Source organism: Equus quagga, chromosome 19 (genome assembly GCF_021613505.1).
Source record: "Equus quagga isolate Etosha38 chromosome 19, UCLA_HA_Equagga_1.0, whole genome shotgun sequence".
Taxonomy (NCBI): Eukaryota; Metazoa; Chordata; class Mammalia; order Perissodactyla; family Equidae; genus Equus; species Equus quagga.
This window is the reverse complement of record NC_060285.1, coordinates 38,107,226-38,127,769: the sequence shown is the minus strand read 5'-3', so window position 1 is coordinate 38,127,769 and position 20,544 is coordinate 38,107,226. Positions and strand designations below refer to the sequence as shown.

Below are 20,544 nucleotides of genomic sequence, written 5' to 3'. Positions count from 1 at the left end.
CACCCCCAAGGTTGACATGGAATGGCTACCATGAGCACATGCAGCCCATCACCTATCAGTTGGCAAAGAAATATGACAGAGGGAAGGGGCTGGAGCTGTTCAGTAGAAGCTACCCACTATTCCTGGAGGGTTGGCAGGCTGGAGTTGGTCTATAAAGCAGCCCACTCTTGCTGGATGGTGTGGGTAGGCTGAAGTTACCTGGAGTCATTCACCCATGGGGAGACCATGCACTTAAGAAGCAGCTAGAGCTCATCCAGGTGGGCTGCTGGGCTTCCACAATGAATAATAATAATGCAGCACTGGAACACACAGGGAAGTGTCTCCCTGTCCCTATTGCCTTCCAGGGTCACTCTAGTGTCCTCTATTGATGAAATTGATGAAGAACAAATGTTATAGAGTGCAGCTACAGTATCACAAAGCAGGGCAAAGAAGGGTGGATTTAGAGCTGAGAGACAGGAAAGTGATAACACAAAAGCAGAAGGCACCAGGCTTTCTACATTGTTTTGTATAATTTATAACTCTGATAGGTTTAATTTAAATATTTCAATCAGGTCTAAATTTTAAAGTTTATACACTAGTGATAATTTTTACAGTAGGTCAGCACTCTAAAGATATCCAACTTCATTATATGGTGAGACCCTTTCACACGCTGACTTTACCAACATGTCTGTGCTACATTTTCCAAGCATCCTTTCAAAATCTCAGTATAGGCCTCTTAATTCACTTGTTGTTTACAGGACCTCGGGGGAAATCTTACTTATGATCCTAAACTCTAGTTTCATAAGGTATATTGCCCAGTTAAAGAGATCTTACATTTGTAAAAATAACCATTCCACTAATTTCCTAAGTAGCTCAATAGGCTCTGTTTTTATTTTATCTGAAAGATGTTGTTCTGTAACTTGTATGCAGTGCATGTCCTGTTTCATCTGGAATCTCTTAAATCATCATTTTGACGGATAGTTTGAAAGGCTCTTGAAAAAGATGTTTTTCTTATACCACATACTGTTCCCAGATACAGCCAGAAGATGGTGAGAGGTCATTATTCTAGGCACTTTTCAAGACATATTGTGTACAATATGGTCCTTGTGCCTCAGGGGCATGCATTGGCCCTATTCATATTGTTTCCCTGCTCTAAAAGCTTGCCTGACTTCTCATTTCCTTCAGGATGAACTCCTTATGTGGGCAGGAAATGGGCCCCTTGTATTCCCCACAACTTCCCTACAGACTTCTCTTCAGCCACATGGGTCTATTGTCACCTGAACAGTCCTTAGGCTTTCTACAACTCTGCTTTTGTTTCGTCAACCAGAAACATGCTTCCTCCTCCTCATTCTGGAACACTTCTTTACCGCCTTTAAATACTAATAGTTGTAATCACTTATATAACATTTTATAATGCATCAGTTACTGTCTTGTGAGCTGTCGTTTGAATCTTTTTTCTCTTTTTCTATGCTTTTTTTACATTTAGATCCTGCTTCTCAGCTAAATTGTAATGTCCTTGAGGATAAGGACCATATTTTATAATTTCTATATCATCCTCAATAAAATAATGAATGTTTGAAAGGTGAAAAATAGAAGAGCTAAATATTGCTTTGTAATATACTATACTGTGTCATAGAGAAATAAGCATGTAAAGGGCTTAAAATGAGAAGACTTTTATGTGATTCTCAGATTCATGTGACTTTTATTTTTGAGCCTGTTTTCTGATTCTAAATAAAGATAATATACTTTACAATATTTTTAAAAAGTCAATGAGACAGTTCAAAATACATTTTTATGTATTTTTGTATATGTAGAAACAATCGTTGTCTTTTAGCATCAGTGTGATAACAATGAGTCATTTCCACTTTGGCATATTTCCTTCGTGACAAATCTATGAGACAACTAGAGGGGGGGGGAAGTTCACAGCATCTGTCTCATTTGCTCTCTATATTAAATGTGCCAATGGCTCAGGCCTTCATCAGTTAATACTCATTAAAATTTGAAACTTCAACAAAACAACATGTTAAGAAATATACTATAGGTTCTATGGAATTAAAACAGGAAAGAGTAGATATAAATTTGCAGCATATCCAGAGAAGTGATCCCAACAAAGAAATTATTTGACTGACATACTTACTTAAAAGGAAAACTGAACCTAAGTTCATATGCTTCCTAACATATTCCTTTCTTGGACTTTCTTACACTTATTTTAGAATTCGACAGAAGCAGAAAGAAGGTGGTACATACTCTCCTCGGGATGCAGAAATTATTGACACCAAATTCAAGCTGGATCAGCTCATCACAGTGGCAGACCTGGAACTGAAGGACGAGAGATTAACGCGGTGAGCACACTCCTCTGGGCGAACAGTGGTCCAGCGGGCCTGCAGCCATGACCCTATTCTGACCTACGCTTGTTGGAAGTGTTGGTGGGGCTCCTATTTACACAGGGCACAGAGATCTTCTTTCAAAGGGTGACCTCCATCTTCGACACACTTCTCACTGCTGTTTAGAGACTCACTTAATCTTCCTAATACTTTGGGTTCAATGTGAACCTCGGACTATAATGTTCAACCTAAACCTTTTTTTTCCTGGACCAATATTTTTACACGTTAAACCTTTATAACCATGTTTAATAGTTCACTTCATGTGATAAATTTTTTTTACATCAGATTTTATGAAAGTTTCCACCTTTTAAATAATGAGTTTAAGTATATTTGTAACTACTCGATATTGTTCATATCATTTTTCTAACGGCTTTCTCATAGCTCCTTATTTTAGCATAAGATTACATTAAAAGTCTAAATCATGTATTGACATCGTCATTTTTAAAAATTTCTCAGTATTTAAAAATTAAATACAAAGTAAAAATTTGCCTTCAGAAGGAAAAGTAAAAACGTGTACTAAACAAGTGTCATCAGTTTGTATTGGAAATAGTAAAGTACTTAATTTTAAAAAATAAGTAATTTTTAATCCTTTTAACATTGTTATAAATTATTCAAAATGTTGACTTCTATTTGAAAAACTTCTGTTTATTAAGATAACTCATCAAATTCTTAATAAAAACTATCATCAGGCTGTCTAGATTCTTATAAGATAGTTCAGATTCTTACAAGATCCAATGTTTTGTGATACTTATAATCACATAATTGTTACGAAGTACTTGCACAGCTCTGTTGAACTTTTAAAAAAGTATTATTAACTCTGAAAATATAGCATCAAAGGTCTTGAACTTAAAGAGGGATTAATCATTTACAGTTGTCATTTACCAAAATTCATCTTTACCTCATAGATTGTGAGAATATTTCTAACATGTCTAAAAATATCTAATACGTGCTATAAGGGAAGTGTCTTCTGATAAGCAGGGTCATTCCAGCTGCTACAAGTTGAAAATTATTTGATGTTATCACTAAATTGCACAGAAATTTGGGTTGTTGGATATGAAAACTTACTTCTTTATATTTAGATACTTATCTTTGTTCATATTTTAACACAGGCTGTTCCCATCCAAAATGGGATAAGTCCGAAGACTTATGTGTAAGATGGTTGTATATTACCCAGGACACAGTTTTCTACATAAGAAGTGTTGTGCATCAAAGATCAATAGATTCCCAGGGTAACCCTCCCACTTTAAACGCATCATGGGAACTACTACCAGGCTATGTCTCAGTCCTGGAAGCGTCATGCTGCAGAGTAAAAGGAAGTTTCTCCTCCTTTCCTCCGTGGGCCAACTGGATTTCAGTAGGATTCTCCCAACATCCTTCTCAATTCTTTGTGCCCCTTCCACAAGCCTGGGTTCCCAGTGTCTTTCTCATACCCCCAAAGCATCCAAGGGATAAAACTTTAAAACTCTCCATTCAATTAATTTTAGGTGTTTGAACAATTTAGTTGAATCTGTTCATCCTAAAATGTAAACTTCCAAGCATCCAAACACTTTTCGAACATTTTTTAAAGAATCTTTATCCCCCAAAAGGCCTTAGTAAGCAGATCTTTAGGAGATATAACATAATAAAGTGAAAGCAGCCAGTCAGTATGGGAGAAATTATTCTTATCAAGCAGGTTACCAGTCTAGGCAGGCTCTGGCGAGGGCAGATCCCTTAAACTCTGTGTGTTTTCACAGCTTGTCCCTTCCTCCACTTCTGAACACAGCCATTATCAAAAAGTTCTAAGATTTTTTTTTTTTTTTTAACAATGACTGTCATGGCAGCTAATGGAAAAGTTGGGCGAGGACTGTATAGATTGTTTATTATTGGGTATTTATAATTCAAGGACTGCCTTATTTAACCTTGACTCCTCATTATTTATTTTCCTACTTCCATGTTTATTTATTTCTACATCACTTTATCTGTAAAGGGATGTATAAGTGTCTTTCAAGTATATTTCAAGCAATTTTTATTTATTTTTGCACATAGAAAATTATTATATATTACCACTAGTAATAGCAAAGTTGGAAATTTTAGTTTCCGTTCTTTTTACTTTCTCATCTGTTTGTTATGATTCGAGTATTCATAACTGTAAAACATTCTTGTGTGTAATTCCAATGGCACATACTATATGCTTTGCTTGATTTATTACAGAAATTTATTAAAATGACCATCAAATGGTTTGAGCATTAACTCTTTTCATTACAGAGATCTATCTCTAGCTTTGCTATTTATTTAAGGCTTTTCATGTTAACGAATTCACTAATACATTAGATAGTAAGACTAGAAAAAATAGTAACTAATGATCCATAGTTAACCATATGCACATATGTATTGGTGCTGTCCTTCAATGAAGCTCTAAAGCTCTTCACCTGTCTTTTAGGTGCTGGAAGATCTAAATCTATCCAAAACCATATAGGTCTGATGCGGTAGAGTCACAGAGACTGATGGTAGATCCTGGAAGTGAAGAATCAAGGAATTCGAGTTAGCTTCCAAATTGTTGAGTAACTTATGCCATACGTCTTTGTTGTTAGCAGGAAAGAACATAGATAATTTCCTTTAAGTCTACCCTGTTAACATGTGCTCCTTCTATTTGATGCTGAGGCATGTTCTTTTCCATTCAACCTGCCCACTTTCTTCATGCTAATTGGACTTGCAGTTTTCCTCAGTGCTCCATGTCTTCGTGTGTCCATAAGATGAATGATAGAAGAATATCTAAGCAATAATTAAAATATTAATTTTAGGGACTTAGCTAGTTCACAAAAAAAAGTCAGTATGATTCTTTGGTACTAACTTCTTTCAAGGATTTGGGATTTTATTGTTAAGAAATTATTTAACTATTTTATGTTATCTGCCTGTATGTTTATTTACATTTTAACGCTTATCTTAGAGCTTTTGTTTGTGCAAACTCTCATTATTTAATTATATTCTACCTTGTTTCACAAAAGATCTGTAGAAGAATTCTCTCACCTCATGCTTTTTCTTCTCAAAGGAGAAGGAAACTCAAATAAAGTCTTAGTATTCCATAACTCCTTGAGAATATTCAGGGATATGCCAAGAGGATGTTTTAAATTCTTATTTGTAATGATAATTATATCATTTTATTATGCAAATTTTATATTTGTTTAGACCATGTAAGCCGTATTTCTTAGGAAGGATATTTAATATTTTGAGCTCATCCATTCCACACTCACCAGGTTAGAAAATGACTCTTCGGTTTTATTGTTTGATAAACAAATGAATAGAACAACATTTTTTGATGAGTCCTTCAAAACACAGCCACATAGCCCACTGAAGTGAGAAAGGTTTCTAGGAGGAAATATTGTCAAGATCAGCCAATATTGTTCTTTAATGTGCTATTTTTTTCTAAAGCCTAATTTAACTGTAATAGACTACATTCTCAAGACACTTAATAACACTTAAAAATTAGATAATTCAATAGAATTTTCACAAGTTAAAGATTCTATTTGCTAAAAAAGTTTACTTTTCACTGTCTCCTTTCCTCACTTTGTTTCCTATGGGAATTAAATCAGAAAAGAAATAGTAGTGTAACATTGATCAATGTTACTAATATTCTTACTTAACAGATACTCAGTTTCTTCTAGGCCTCAATTTTATTCCTCAAAATTTTGTGCATCATTACATAGTAATTATCCTGTCTATTTTAGTGAGTGAATATAATGGTGTATTGTGTTAAGACTCAAGGCCCCAAATCAGTAATCATGACTGGAATTAAAATTCTCAACAAAATGAAGCAAATAATCAAATTGCTCATTTAAAAGCACCTTTTTTCCTTCAATAATTTTAGAAGTTTGCATGTTAAATTTTTGTTAAACATTTAGTTATTTCTTCAGGAATCTTACCACTTAAAAGAATCCGATGAATGTGCTTTGTAAACAGTAAATCAGACTACATCTGGTATTGTTATTATTGTTATTTATAAGATGCGTAAATTTAAAAATTACCCCAATCTACTTTCACATATAGGGTTTGCTAACATAATAGTTGTTAATGTTTATGAGTAATTGTTATGTGTTAAATTCTGTATGTAATGATCTCACTTAACTCATTTAATCCTTTGTTGTAGAGACTCTTATCCCTATCTTATAGGTGAAAAACAAAAGATACTTAGAGAGTTTAAGTAACTGTCCAAGGTCATACATCTAGTAAATACAAACCTTGATCCAAGCCCAGGTCTGTTTGATTCTGAGGGATCAAGATCCACCTATATTTGTGTATGTGTGTCTATATTTAATTCTGAAGCATACTAGATGAGATCCATATAAACTCTCTTAAGTAGATGAGGGCTCATGGTATCCTTCTTCAAGCAGCATTTCCTATGTAGAGAATGATTCTAAGGGAAATAAATACTTCTTTCGAGTTGTTTATTCTCTAGTGACATAGGGAAAAAGAGCGATGGCATCTTCATGCAGGTTCAAGCTTGCAGAACCTGGAGAATCTTTAGTATTATAACTCAGTGTGGCTTCAATAAGAATACATAATATTTGACTGATATATGAAACTCTGGGTAAAATCATTAGCCTTTTAATTGCCATCAGTTCTTTGACAGATTCTGGTCATTAATATTACTTCTGTCAAATTATTTTGCAAGCAATGGCAAAAATATGTGAATCCAGACAAAAAAATGTTTGACTAATATGTGAATTCAGGACAAGAAATGTCCTGAAGTAGAATGAAGCTTAAGATATTTAATGCTCATGGTTTTGCAGTAGCAAATCAAAAATAATGCAATGTGTTTGTATACTAAGGAAATAATGAATCTTTGCTTCCAGATACTCTTCATTTTTCTTTAGACGCAAGGAGATTTTTGTCATTCAGTAAGTCACTGTGGTGATGCAGAGCTCTGCTGTGATTGTTTTAATCTCATCAGGTGGTGTGCTCTATACTTTGAAATACATGAAATTGAGTGTTTTGTTCTTTAATGTGCTATTTTTTCTAAAGCAAAAAAAAAAAAAAACCGCTATGCTTTCTTCTTACAAAGTGTCCTCTCTAGTATTGCATGCTATTGATATGGTAAAGTTAACCTTATCAAAATGCACATTGACTCATAATGTGCATGTCCTGAGAATTTGTTGTGTTCTCATGTCTTGTTAGCTTTGACAGTAAAATAAGTTTTCACTTAGATTTCTTCACATGCTTCTTGTCCTATTATTACCATGATGTGAGCTGAGTTCTCCATCTGATGGGCGGAGTCTGGGTTCACATTCGCACAAGCTCAATTCAGCTACTGCAGGTGGTAATCTGTAAGGACCAAGATGATGACATTTCCTCTTCTCTGACTCTGGGGCATACAAAGAGTGGCGCATTTCATGGACTCTTTACTTCTGCCCTGACCAGGGGATAGCCAACTGTGCATGCTTTCAGGCACTCCTCTGATGCTCAGAAATGCCATTTCTATCCTAGCACAAAAATTGATTTATACATTCTAAGGGTAGAATAGCAAAATGTCAGCATTAGCAGGGACCCCAGGAATTGATTGAGTGCCCCAGAGATAATCAGTTTCTTCATGTAAAGGATGTGAATGGAGGCAGAGAATGAAAATGCATTTGATTTCAAAATCCCAAATCTACTAGTCTCCATGAGTCACAAGGCTGGATGGGGCCAAGGCCCCCAACATTCTCATTGACTATGAATAGTACTCAGCATGATTAAAACAGAGGAAGCCAGGCCTATTTCTACTGTAATCACATTTAGTATTTTTGAATCATAGCTAACCTTGCTTTACTTCATATTAACTAACTGCCAAGTTCCTACTGACAGAATTAAAATATTTTTATGAAAATACGTTTTCCTCAAAGGACCTGCTTGATCAGATTCAAACATTTGTCAAAGTAAGACACTGTTGAGCTAAAGATTTAAGTGATCACATCACACATAAAATATCCATTTCCAACCAGCACTCAAAGTTAACCTCTCAGCATTCCAGACTCACACGTGGTCTGGTTGAGCAGCTCTGCTGAATGTCTTTCTTCATCATCATTAAACAGAATCCTTTTACTTTTTTGCTTTATGCCATTAGTACCTCAGAGAAAAATGCTTCCATTTTTACAGAACCATCACTGTTTCTCCTCGGTTACCAAATTTCCTCTCCTAGAATCAGTGAGTAGTGTCCTGCTCAGCCAGAGCTTTACTTTGACAGAACTGAACTGAATAGTTTGGGTTAATGAGAACCTTTATAGAACACCTCTACATAAATCGTATTAAAGTAGATGTGGTCTTCTTCCAAATCTAGTTTTCCGGGATTGCCTTCTAACTGCTAACAGAGGAATGCCAGAGCTTACCTACCTCACTAGCTAAGAGCTCAGGCTGTCAGGACTTCTTTTTAGATGGTGTCATGTCATCTGTCTCTCTTCGATAAGTCCTCATTGAGAACCTTCGCCCACCTCTTCACACAGCTGTCAACAGTCTCTTCATCCTCTCTATCTACTGCTTCTGCCCTATTGCCCCTGAGGTGGCTAAGCTCATGCCCACGATTCTCACTTAGAATACATGGTTGACAAAATAAAACATCTGTCAACAATTTGTTTTCCAATATGCCAATGTGGAGAGGCTCAGCAATGAGGAAAATTCTACTCCTGGCACAGTGGGAATCTTATCTCAGCTCTTTGACATCAGCAAGAGCATTGCTTTCCCATATCTATCTAAGAGTCCATTTCACCTTGTTTGAGTAAAAGAGATAGCAGCTTGGCACCTATCACATGCCAGGCACTGTTCTAGGCATCGGAAATAGTGCAGTGATAAAAGAAGGGGCATTGCCTCCCAAGAGCTGCCCTTCAAATAGCTAAGCTCCTTGTCAACCTAAAATTTGTCCTCACAGATATGAGGGGACAGACTGAGAAAGGACCTAGCTATCACTTACTAATGATTGTTTTTCTAATTAAGTAAGAAAAATACTACATTACTCACTTATTCAGGTGGTATGTTTACCTTACAAAGTGAAGTTTTAGAGACAGCTATATAGTAAGAGCCATTGGTTAGGATAATATTTTTAGCTTATATCGAGGACCACAGAAAAGTTGTGATTTGATAAAAGAATGAGGAAGGATCTGAAAGGATAATATCTTAAAGACTAGAACAAATAAAACAATAGAAAAGAACAAAAATTAAAATATCTTTGATAGCATTACAGTAAATGCTTTGGATAAGTAATAGAATATCCTTGTAGAAGTAGATTAAATGTAGGAGTAAATAATGACTTGATGAAATACATAAACTAAAAACTCATACAATATTTTACAAAATTTGGAAAGATTAATACGTTTTACTAGAAAGGTAGATTCATTACGAGTTTTTATTTGAATATGAGGTACATGTTAGTGTGTACAAATACGTATTTTTACATCAAGGCGATAAAATTTGAGGTTCTTTTCTTTTTAGCCTCCCTTAACTGGTTAAGTGGAAAACCCAAAGTTTCTCAATTTGTCCTATGCCACTGGTAATGCTCATTTAAGCTGCTCATCTATAGGCTATCATCTATGGCTCTCTACTTGGACTATATTTTAATTCCCTATAGATTTCAACTAATTGACCTTGAGGGAAAGCTGAGTCTCTGTGACAATATGGTCTTCAATCACCACTGCCAACATAAATAAATGGTTCCTCTCTGGATCTATCCAGAGTAATCTGAGTGGAATTTAAGTTTTTGATAGACTTTTAAAAAATGAGCCCAGACATGAAATAATACCCTTTTCAGCGAAAGGGCATTGGATTTAAGACAGCTAAGATTCGTGTAATAAAAAGTGTTTAGCCCTTTATATTGGAATGTGGTCGGTTATCTTATTGAAATCTGGACAATTCCCAAACTGATTTGATGGTAACCTTCACTGTTGTAGGTGAATAAAAATAAGAATACCACACTAGTCTAAAATGCTTTTCATTTAATAATTTTTAAAAGTTTTTTAAAATGTTGATAAAACATGTGAATCTCTTTAAGTGTCTCCACCAATCACTTGATTTGAAAATAGCATTCCTTCTGAAATAACATGGTGACTTTCAAGCACTAACTTCTGTGAGTTTTTTTAATGCTTATCTAACCAGTTGTTCCTAAAGAAATTTAATTACCTCTTCAGTCAATGCATCTCCCTCATATTATGTCCCATCTTCTTTTCTAATTCCCTGTATTAATTGTCCAAATTAATACTTTTTTCTATTTAAAAATAAAGCTTTAAAACCTCAAAGAAAAACAAAATTTTCTACACAGCCAATACTTAAGGGAAAAATACACCCTACAATATGAGGCTAAGAATCACGCAGTGATGTGGATACTACAGACAACAGCAAGAGAAAAAAATCTAATTTTTATTTGAAATAGGTGATTTATGCCAATTTTGGCATAAATGTAAGCTGTGTAGCTGGGTACCTCAAGATTTCAGTTCACACATAATTGTGACATAAGCTTAGAAAATTACATAAAAATTAGACTATACGAAGCCTTGTTTCTCACATTATGTAGATAACAAATGTGAAGAACAGATTACATGAAGTGATTGGGTTTAGATAAAGAGAGTGATACAAAAAAAAAAAAATAAAGCCAAAACAGACCCTACTTTTTTTAAAACTATTTTTTTATTACTTGAGTAGGCAAGAGCAATGTTAATGTTCGTATGTCTAATTTCCTAACAAAATATCTAGCACCTGTTAACTTCTATTATTAGGCGATATGATATGGCCTTTGTTTAGACCTGTATACTGTTTGTTGATGCATCTATTGACCGTATTTGTCTAAAGCTTTGACTTTGGGCCCTCTGAGGATTCTCAATTGCTTAATATTTTAGTGGAAAATTCATTTAATGCAGATATTTTCATAATAATCAGAGCACTTATATTTGGCTTACTGTGTATCTTAGTCTAAATTCATCCATAATTGTATATTTAACAATGATTTATTCATTGTCTACTGTGAATAAAGCTATGAGGGACTTGCATTAAGTCAAGTGTTAATCCTGCCCCTGCCTTCAAGTATACGTGAACCTTAGTGCACCATATCCTTAATACATGTCCTTAAACAGCCATAAAACAAGATGGAAGGAGGTTTGTCCTTAGACATTTGGTTTCACAGAAGGAAGAAATTATTTTCTCTGTAATAGAACAGGGAAAGATCCATGGAGAAGTTTAACATTTGAATCAGCTGTTAAGGAAATCAGTATAATCTGGCTGTGGGGAAACACCTGAAATGGTACCAGCTGAGAGGCAAGGAGACCAAAAGACTATGTGGAGGGAGACAAGGGGTGTGGAAGGAGTTATAAGGAATCATGGCAGAAGTGTGAACGTGATTAGAAATACTTTCACATGATTATATGAAAACTGAGTTATGACAGTCCTTAGATTAGAGATTTATTTAAGATCTTGAAATGAGAACTTGAAAAACAGACCTGGATTTGAAGTCTAGATATTTATGACGACTCTTTCTACAGGGACCCTGATTAGGAAGAATAAAATAGGAAACCTTGCTGCTTAATTTAGCACAATCTCTTCTAGCCATTTTTGAGTAAAATTAAGATAGAAAATTCTTTCAGAAACAAAAAGAAGATTTCTTCTTTATATTAGTGTCAATTGTTGAACATATGGGTAGGAGAAGCTTGAGTTATACAGAATAAACTAGAAAAAGTAATTACTATACTAATGGTAGTAACTAATGTTTATGGATTGCATACCAAAGCAAGGGACTTTTCTAAGCATTTTACACATGAGCTTGATTTACATATTTTTATCCTATTTTCCAAGTTAGAAAACTGAGGCACAGAAAGATTAAGTAACTTGCTCACGACAATGTAGCCGGTAATTGTTGGAGCAGACATTTGAAGTCATTAAGGACATGATATTTTATAACAAGGAAAGAATTCACAAATATCTACCCACGTCCAAGAGCTAGCCAGTTATGGTTTAAAATTAGTATCTTTAGAGGGATCTTTCAAATGCAAAATAAGAATAATAAAAGCAACTTTCTGTCATTTTTGGCTGAAAAGAAATTGACATAGAAAAAAATTTATTATTTGAATTAATTATAATTTCTGAATGAGACTAGACATCATTAATGAAAAAAGAGCAAGGATGTGAATAATACTATGGTGCTTTAGTTATTTCTTGCTCATTTATATTTTAATGTGATTATTCATGGTTAATGAATCTTGGGGATTTCGTAAATGTGCACTGTTTCTTCAAGTGACCTATTGATGGCTGCTCAGAAACTAGCTCTATTTTAGGTTCTAAATAGCCCAGTAAAAATATTTTGCCAGTACAGCCTCAAATAATTTTGGATCCTCTGGGAAAATAGGGATTCTCCCCATTACAGGATGGCCGTCTGACTGTCCTTGAATAGGTGGCCCAGGAGCTTGTCATTAAATCAGATGCAGTGGGTTCGAATTTTACCAATCAAACACTGAAAAACGTTCCTTGTTTTTGTGAAAGTGAGCTCCACGCAACTCAAGAATTTCCATTTCCCTCTGGTAGCAGGGACCTGCTAATTGACCTTGCTAATTCAAGTATCTCATTCATTTCTACCTTAAACTCAGTTAATTAGGATTTGCCCAATCTAACCCCCTTTCCTTTCCTATTTCTAGGGAACATCATGGCATAGGAGCAATGGGGCATCAGGCATCTAAAGAAGCTTGGCTAGCGAGGGTCTAGCCCATGGTTGTCTTTTTTCTTACCGGTCTTTGCTGAGGGGTAATTATTTCCAACAGGATGGATTGATTCCTCAGTCCCCACTGCATCTATTGCTATGTCAGAAGTATTTCCAGGACCTCCAAATCCACCACTCTGTCTTCCTGTCCCTAAGTCAAGGATTCTTCTGATTCAATAGCCCATTTAGCCATCTCAATATCCATCTAATTAGAGTCAGGATTTCTCTGTTGCCTTCTTTGAATCTCTCTAGGGGATTGTGGGAAGCCCCTGAATTCATCCACCGAGAATTTGCTCAGACATTGTTGTTTTATCTCTGTGATGCCATGTCTGATAATGGAATGCTCCACATGGTTATACCCTGAGAAGCTGGGAGATAACTCCTTCTGCTTGGGAACACCTATAGCATTAACCAAGAATTCTATCATTCTTCTTGGTAATACTTGCTCCAGTACCCCCATATCTTTCCCCAATTCCTGGGTTAAATGCAACATACTTCTTTTTGACTCAGGCTTTCTTCACTGAACTCACCCCTTTGTGGGCATTTTCATAATATTCATTATGCCACATTTTTCAATCTAATTATCTTTTTTCATTCATCCTTCACTTCAAAAACCACATCTTCTTATATGTGGTTATATATCACTTAAGGAATACAGTAAAATCACCCCTCATAATACTGAAAATTTAAAACTTTTAAAAGTTGCATTCTTCCATTTTATTTCCTTATACGTTTTGCCTTTTGTGTTTTTGCGGTGCTAATTTGTTGTGCATGACAAATGTGTTATTAAAGATGTGCCTATCACTCAATTTTGTGTGTTGCATAGTCTATTTCACTGTTAAAAATTACTTCAGTTTTTTTCAGAGTACAAATTATTTGACCAATGAACTGTCACAAAAGATATGTGTAAAGTAACTGAAATGATTGTGATTTTGTAGTGGTTATATATTCATCAAAACTCACTCATGAAACAAGACTTTGGCAACATGATGTTATTTTTCAGATCCATTCTCCCTGCTTCAGCACTCTCTCTGGACAAAGAAAATATTTTTTAAAATGCACATTAACTCTCTTAGACCACTAAGTGCTATGCAATATATAAAAAAGTGACCTGTTTTTAATATACTGCCTTGAATGCCTAACAACATAAAAGAGTACCTCCTTAACTTGAGAGAGAAGCTAAATTATTATTCGGTCATATTTGGGTCTAAATAATATTCTTTTACAAAATGACATAGAATTTAAAATCATGATCACGTTAGCTAAAAGCATAACACATTATGCATTACTGATTTATTATATTTTTCTGATTTTAATCTAGAACTCTTTCAGAAAGAGCCATACCCTCAACTTATAATGCATTTAACACAATCTCTGTTGCAGGTTACTTAGTTATAGAAAATCCATCAAGTAAGTTCGTTAAATATCTTTTCTTCTTTTTGAATGTCAACTTTAGACTCACTGATTCGATGAATCTTAATGTGTGGTTCCTTTTTTGTATGTTTGTTAAAAAACCTCCAAGCTGGATATAAATCATAAAAGCATGACTAATTGCATGGTAACTGGAGAAATGCTTTCTCTCTCTCTGGGGCGAAGCCTGCATGTCTGTATTTTAGCTTGGGAAGTAATACAGGGATATTTAAACTCCTTGGGGTTTAAAAACCATGTCATTATGAGAATGAGGTCACTGCAATATTTTATATCTTCTAAAACCTTGTAATGTATAAAATGTTTTCTGTATGACAAAGAGGTATTATGTGCCTTTGGATCCAATGATAACTTTATGCCCTTACATTTACTTAAAAAACTTTCTTCATTAACATGTTAAATCATTCATTTAAAGTGACTTACAAATTGAAGGATTGAACCATGAATACAAAGAAAGTGAACTTTAAAGGGAAAAGTTAATTCTGTCAATATGACAGAGTGACTTCCAAGGGCTGTGTGGTTTATGAGCTTTGAAATGTCCGTTGTTCTTTAACTTGTTAGCCGTGCCCATGACAAAGCGAAAGCACGCAATCTAACATGATTCCATTTTATACTTTTCTTTGCTTGGAGGCCGATAAGCAAGAAATCTTTCCTGCAACATGTTGAAGAGCTTTGCACAAACAACAACCTAAAGTTTCAAGAAGAATTTTCGGTATGTTACTAGCAGTTGTCACAACATTGCCAGACCTCCAGTCGTTTCATGTGTCACGTTTCATGTCCATTTTAAGCATGCAAGGCCATGAAGGACCCTGGCCTTGATAATCAATACCCAATTACCAGGTTGATTGTTTGGATAGTAATGTTACCCCGGCAGCCTCTGCTGCCACCTGAACAGAAGTATTCACCTGCTGTGTCAGGAAAAGACGCACTTCTTCAGACGGCCCCAGCAACGGCATCCTGGCCCCGTTTCTTCTCTGCTCTCTCATCCACATGTGGATGCGAGTCTAGAATGGTGTATTCATTAGACTTTTGCTTGTGCACGAGGTTTAGGTTATACTATAAATATAGTTTTATATTTAAATAATTATTTTATATTTAAACACTAAATAATTCCAATTTATATTTGCCTGCTTTCTTCATGCTAGTGGAATAGATGAGAACAGAGCCTAATGTTTCCAGAAACTATAAAAATAATGTTATTTCTAGAAATGTACCAAAATAAAAAACACGTAAGTAATCTACATGTTTTACAAGGCCTATTTTTAAGTTATTATGGAATAAATGCCATTTCACATTATGGAGAATATGTAAAGTTAAGAACTTGTCACCTAAAAACTGTTTAAAAGTTAGGAAGAACTTTGTTGCATTTAGCATTTTACATATCTACAAAATTGAAATTATTTTAGAACATAGGATTGATATCAGATCTGCAAGATATTTTAAGAATTATAAGCATCTTGCCTAACTTAGATGATTATTTTGTATTATAAATATAAAACAGATTTCTAAATGTCATCAAAACTTTCTTTTTCTTCATGAAATTCTTAGTGTGTGAACTTATGAAACAAAGATTCAAACAATTGTCCTGAATAATTCAGGATTATAATATTTCAGTCTCTCAGGGAATAATAACAAAAATGTGAGAAGATTAATAGTATTTCCTACAGCTTTCTGGTTATGCTTCTTAAGTAATATTGGTCTGGATTTAACAAAATCATTGGTGCCATTAAACTCTTCTTAGCATTTACACAGCGAGAACTCTCAATTTTTCAGGAGCAAAAGTATAATTTCACTAGGCTAGGAGCGAATATAATTACATTATGCATGACTGAGTAGATAAAAAGTTTTATTAGCAATAACATTTTCACATATATTGAGAAACTTTCTAGTTTAACTTTTTTGGAGATCATGGTTTTAAGAACTTGAATTTTTTAATATAAATGTATAGGTTGTGTGTATATTTTATATAAATGTATCTATATATGTAAGGAACTTGGTTTTTTAAAAATAATCATTTTTTATCCTAATTCTGTACTAAGATTTTTAGGGCAAAATTATGTTTCAATAAACAAATGCATATTTTGATGCATATATTTTATAAACCTTATAACTCAGGTCATATTCACTTATACTTTAAATATTTATAAGCTCCCACTATGTGATTTGTTGTTAGGGCCATCAATTGGTTCTGACTCCTAGCGCCCCTGTGGACAGCAGAGTGGAAGTGGGCCCGGTCTTTTTTCGCTATCCTCTCACTTCCAGCACTAGATCAGACAATGCTCCTCTGCCATTCATAGGGTTTTCATGGCCAATTTTTCCGGAAGTGAATGGTCAAGTCCTTCTTCCTAGTCTGTCTTAGTCTGGAAGCTCTGCTGAAACCTCTCCACCATGGGTGACCCTGCTGGTATTTGAAATCCCAGTGGCATAGCTTTCAGCATCACAGTGACATGCAGCCACCACAGTATGACAACCGACAGACGGGTGGTATGGTTCCCTGACTGGGAAACGAACCTGATCTGTGGCGGTGAGAGCACCAAATCTTAACCACTAGACTACCTGGTCTAGACCACTATGTTGGCATTATATTTGGCACACTGATATATATTAATTCAACACTTAATACCTAGATGACCTTGGGCAAATCACTTAAGCTCTCTATGCCTCAGTGTCCTCAGTTGTCAAATGACAATATCCGCCTCATGGAGTTGTGAATACTAAAACGATTGAATATGTGTGATACTAAGAGTTAGCTATTATGATGATGATTCGTTCCCTAAAGAAGCTCATATTATGATAAGAACTGCAGCCATGTATAAACAAATTACAAATACAATTTATCATGGTAGAGACATGCATCAACTCTGTTTGGATGGCGGTCAGAAAAGACTTCACAAAACGGTGAGCTTTGAGAAGAACTATGGGATGAGAAGAAGCCCAATGAATAGATAAAGGGGAATAAGTATTCCAGAAAGAGGGAATGAATGTGAAAGCATAAGGATGCAAAATAGTCCAAGTCATCTGTGATCCACTGAAGGGAGGAAACAGGAGGAGAGACAGCTGAGTAGGGAGGATGGTTGAGGCCCTGCGTGCCCTGATAAGAAGAAGGCTGCCGAATGTAACATTACTACCTAAACAATCCACCTGGTAATTGGGTATTGATTATCGAGGCCAGAGTCATTTAAATCTACAAATGGAAACTTCTATGCAAAATACTTACAGAACATAAGTACCACTTTTTAGATGATTTCCAGTTCACCTTTCTTTCTCCCCTTATCTATTTCTTTGTCTCTTACAAGCATGCTGACATGTACTCTCAAAACCTTGACACAAGGAAGCTGTTCTAGGATTCCTCATTTGGTTAAAATATTTTTTCCTAACTATTTAGAATTTCTAAGCACCAGAATTTAGACGTTTATACTATCCCTGTACTCTAACACATAGCCACATGCAAAAGACTCTCCAGATTTTCTTTTTGAGGAAAAATAAAGGGGAAGGGAGAATTATCCAAGTAAAGGAAATAATTTACAATGATGTTTAAAAAATTGTTAAAATACATGTTTTTAACACTTTTTAAGGAATGTGGCAAGTTGAGACATTTCTACAATGGAAAACTATAAATTTCATAAATGTAAATCATCAGCTCAAGAAGACGGTGAACACATTTTCTTGCACCAACTTTCATATTGATGAATGGATATTATCATGATTTTCCACCAAAATGTCAATAACAGATCTCCTTGACCCTTCATCTGTGTCTGATCATTCTTAATCTCACCTTGGCATTCCACTATCGATTTAACAATGCCTACTGAGAACAGGAATTGACCTTTGGCATCTTCTCAAACTGGCCAATGTTGTACCAATTAATAGGCATGAAATCATGCTGCCCGAGGAGAAAAAACAAAAAATAAATCACTGAACTCCCTTCCCCTACTAAGTAGACATTAAAATATTAAATAATACTCAGGGTAAACCTGATGAAACCATTGGTAAAGTATGGAAAAGGGTCACCAACATTGGTGCCAAATCTGAGAGCTTCCCAAAGCACAGAGAAATTATCCCAGAAAAAGCAGTAGCCCAACAGATCAGTTTTATTTAGGATATTTTCAGTGAAAGTTGATGTAAGTTCATTACTGTTAATTTGGCCTTAGTTTTGCACTTGTGAAAGGTGTTTTCAATTTAAAAATAAAAGGGTTTATAATAAAGAATTGTCTTTTACTAAGTGGAATTTCTTGTTTACCTCTGAAATAAATGTAACCTTTGCAATGACTTCATTCCACAGGAATTACCAAAATTTCTTCAGGATCTTTCTTCAACTGATGCCGATCTGCCTTGGAACAGAGCAAAAAACCGCTTTCCAAACATAAAACCATGTATGTGCTGTTACTCTGGTTTTAGCAGTAAAGAATTTAAAAATGACCACAAAATGCAGCTTGGCATTTTTTTATTTCTCAAATATATTTCATTATATTAATCGAATTATAATAATGCATTTTATTAGCAGCAACTTTCAAATTGTATCTTTTGCTTTGCTAATATGTGTTAAAGTTAATGTACATGGTTTTCAGCTTGTTCACACAAGGTTCAGTTATGCAGGTGCAAGAAACAGTAGACCTAAAAGTTTCTTAGCTTTGTAATTTAACCCAAGTCACAAACTTCTATAACATCTTCTCGTAGACCTACTTGAATGTAAAGAGAAAGTTCCCGTGTAACTTTGTGCATTAGTTTCCCTTAAGAGCACGGCAGCGCTTTCTTATGAATATATAAAATGCATTCAAAATATTCATTGAGGATCAGAGTAAATGTGTGCTCACTAGGATTGGTTCCACAAAGGAGTAACCACGGCTTCATTGTTCAACCACCAAGAAAAGACACCGTATTATTGCTTTAAGAATTAGCAGTAATGTGAAAGGAAAAACATAACATTCCTCTGTTAATAATAGCTATGTGTTTGATATTACATTTTTTGAACAGATGTTCCTACCATCTATTATTCTGATTCAATACACTTTATATTATGAAATAAAAAATGATATTTGTGATATTGTGAAATATTATGAATTTTGTTTCAAAATATAGAGTTTTAAAATATTCTTAATTTTACAATTAACATATATAATTTTTCTATGTTCTATGTCTTTTCAAGACTATATTGGGAAAAATTCCCTACTTTAAAAGTTGAACTCTTCTGTCTAGAAAGACATGGACTTAGAGAAGGATGCAATCACAGAATGTAAAATCATAAAGGGTATGGTAGTAAGAAATGGACCAAATTCTGATATTCTAGAACTAGAGGATAACTGAGGCATGAAGTAAACAAATTTAGGGAAACATGATATAGGAGGTAGTAAGCTAATGGAATCTGTTAATTCTCAAGAATTAGAATAGGATGAAAATACAAACAGCTTCAATCACCTAAAATCCTTTCTGGAACAAAACAAATCATAAGTAAATGGCTTTAAAAGCAAGTTGACAAATAAGACATTTTTGTAGGAAATAAGGAATGTTAGTATTACATCTCTAAATTTCTATGGCATGACCTTTCTCAACAGGTCCTTTTGTTTTCCCTTTCAGAGAGTTAACTTGGGTTGAATGCATCATAACTTAAAAGATATGGAAATTCTCATGTTTTTATATTCATCTATACCTCAATTTCTTCCAGACTCTCTGGTTCATGCTTATTCAGTGATATTCTATGAAAATAAACATTATGATCTTATTGAAGAACAGTTATTATGGAATACTTAATATTAATTTACAGTTGTATATTTGGCTTAAGAAATTTATAATATATCAGTATATATAAAATAATTAAATCAAATATGTCTATCTTATTTCCAAAGACGAGAGAGTAAAATATGTAAAAATTTGAGATGTTAAAAAGATGTGTTTTAAATGTAACATTTCAATCTGTCATTATTAAGTTCTCAGTGTATTATTATCTGGACTCACATCATGGCTAAAAGTCAGACAATACTAGATTATTAGTTTAGGCTAAGAAGAGAATAAGAGTGGTCGATGGAACTAAATAATCTCAAAATGAAAAGAAGAACTGAGGAGTATGATTACCCCAAT

At 34.5% G+C, this 20,544-nt stretch overlaps 1 protein-coding gene across 1 annotated transcript in view; it reads left to right on the top strand.

The window, feature by feature from the left end:
- The window catches only part of PTPRQ (protein tyrosine phosphatase receptor type Q), a 196,858-nt gene that overhangs the window by 156,450 nt on the left and 19,864 nt on the right, over positions 1-20,544 (top strand). Inside the window, exons 36-38 of the mRNA XM_046646540.1 lie at positions 2,193-2,321; positions 15,100-15,181; positions 18,752-18,842. Coding sequence (XP_046502496.1) covers positions 2,193-2,321; positions 15,100-15,181; positions 18,752-18,842 — 302 coding nt within the window. The remainder of the gene's footprint in view (positions 1-2,192; positions 2,322-15,099; positions 15,182-18,751; positions 18,843-20,544) is intronic.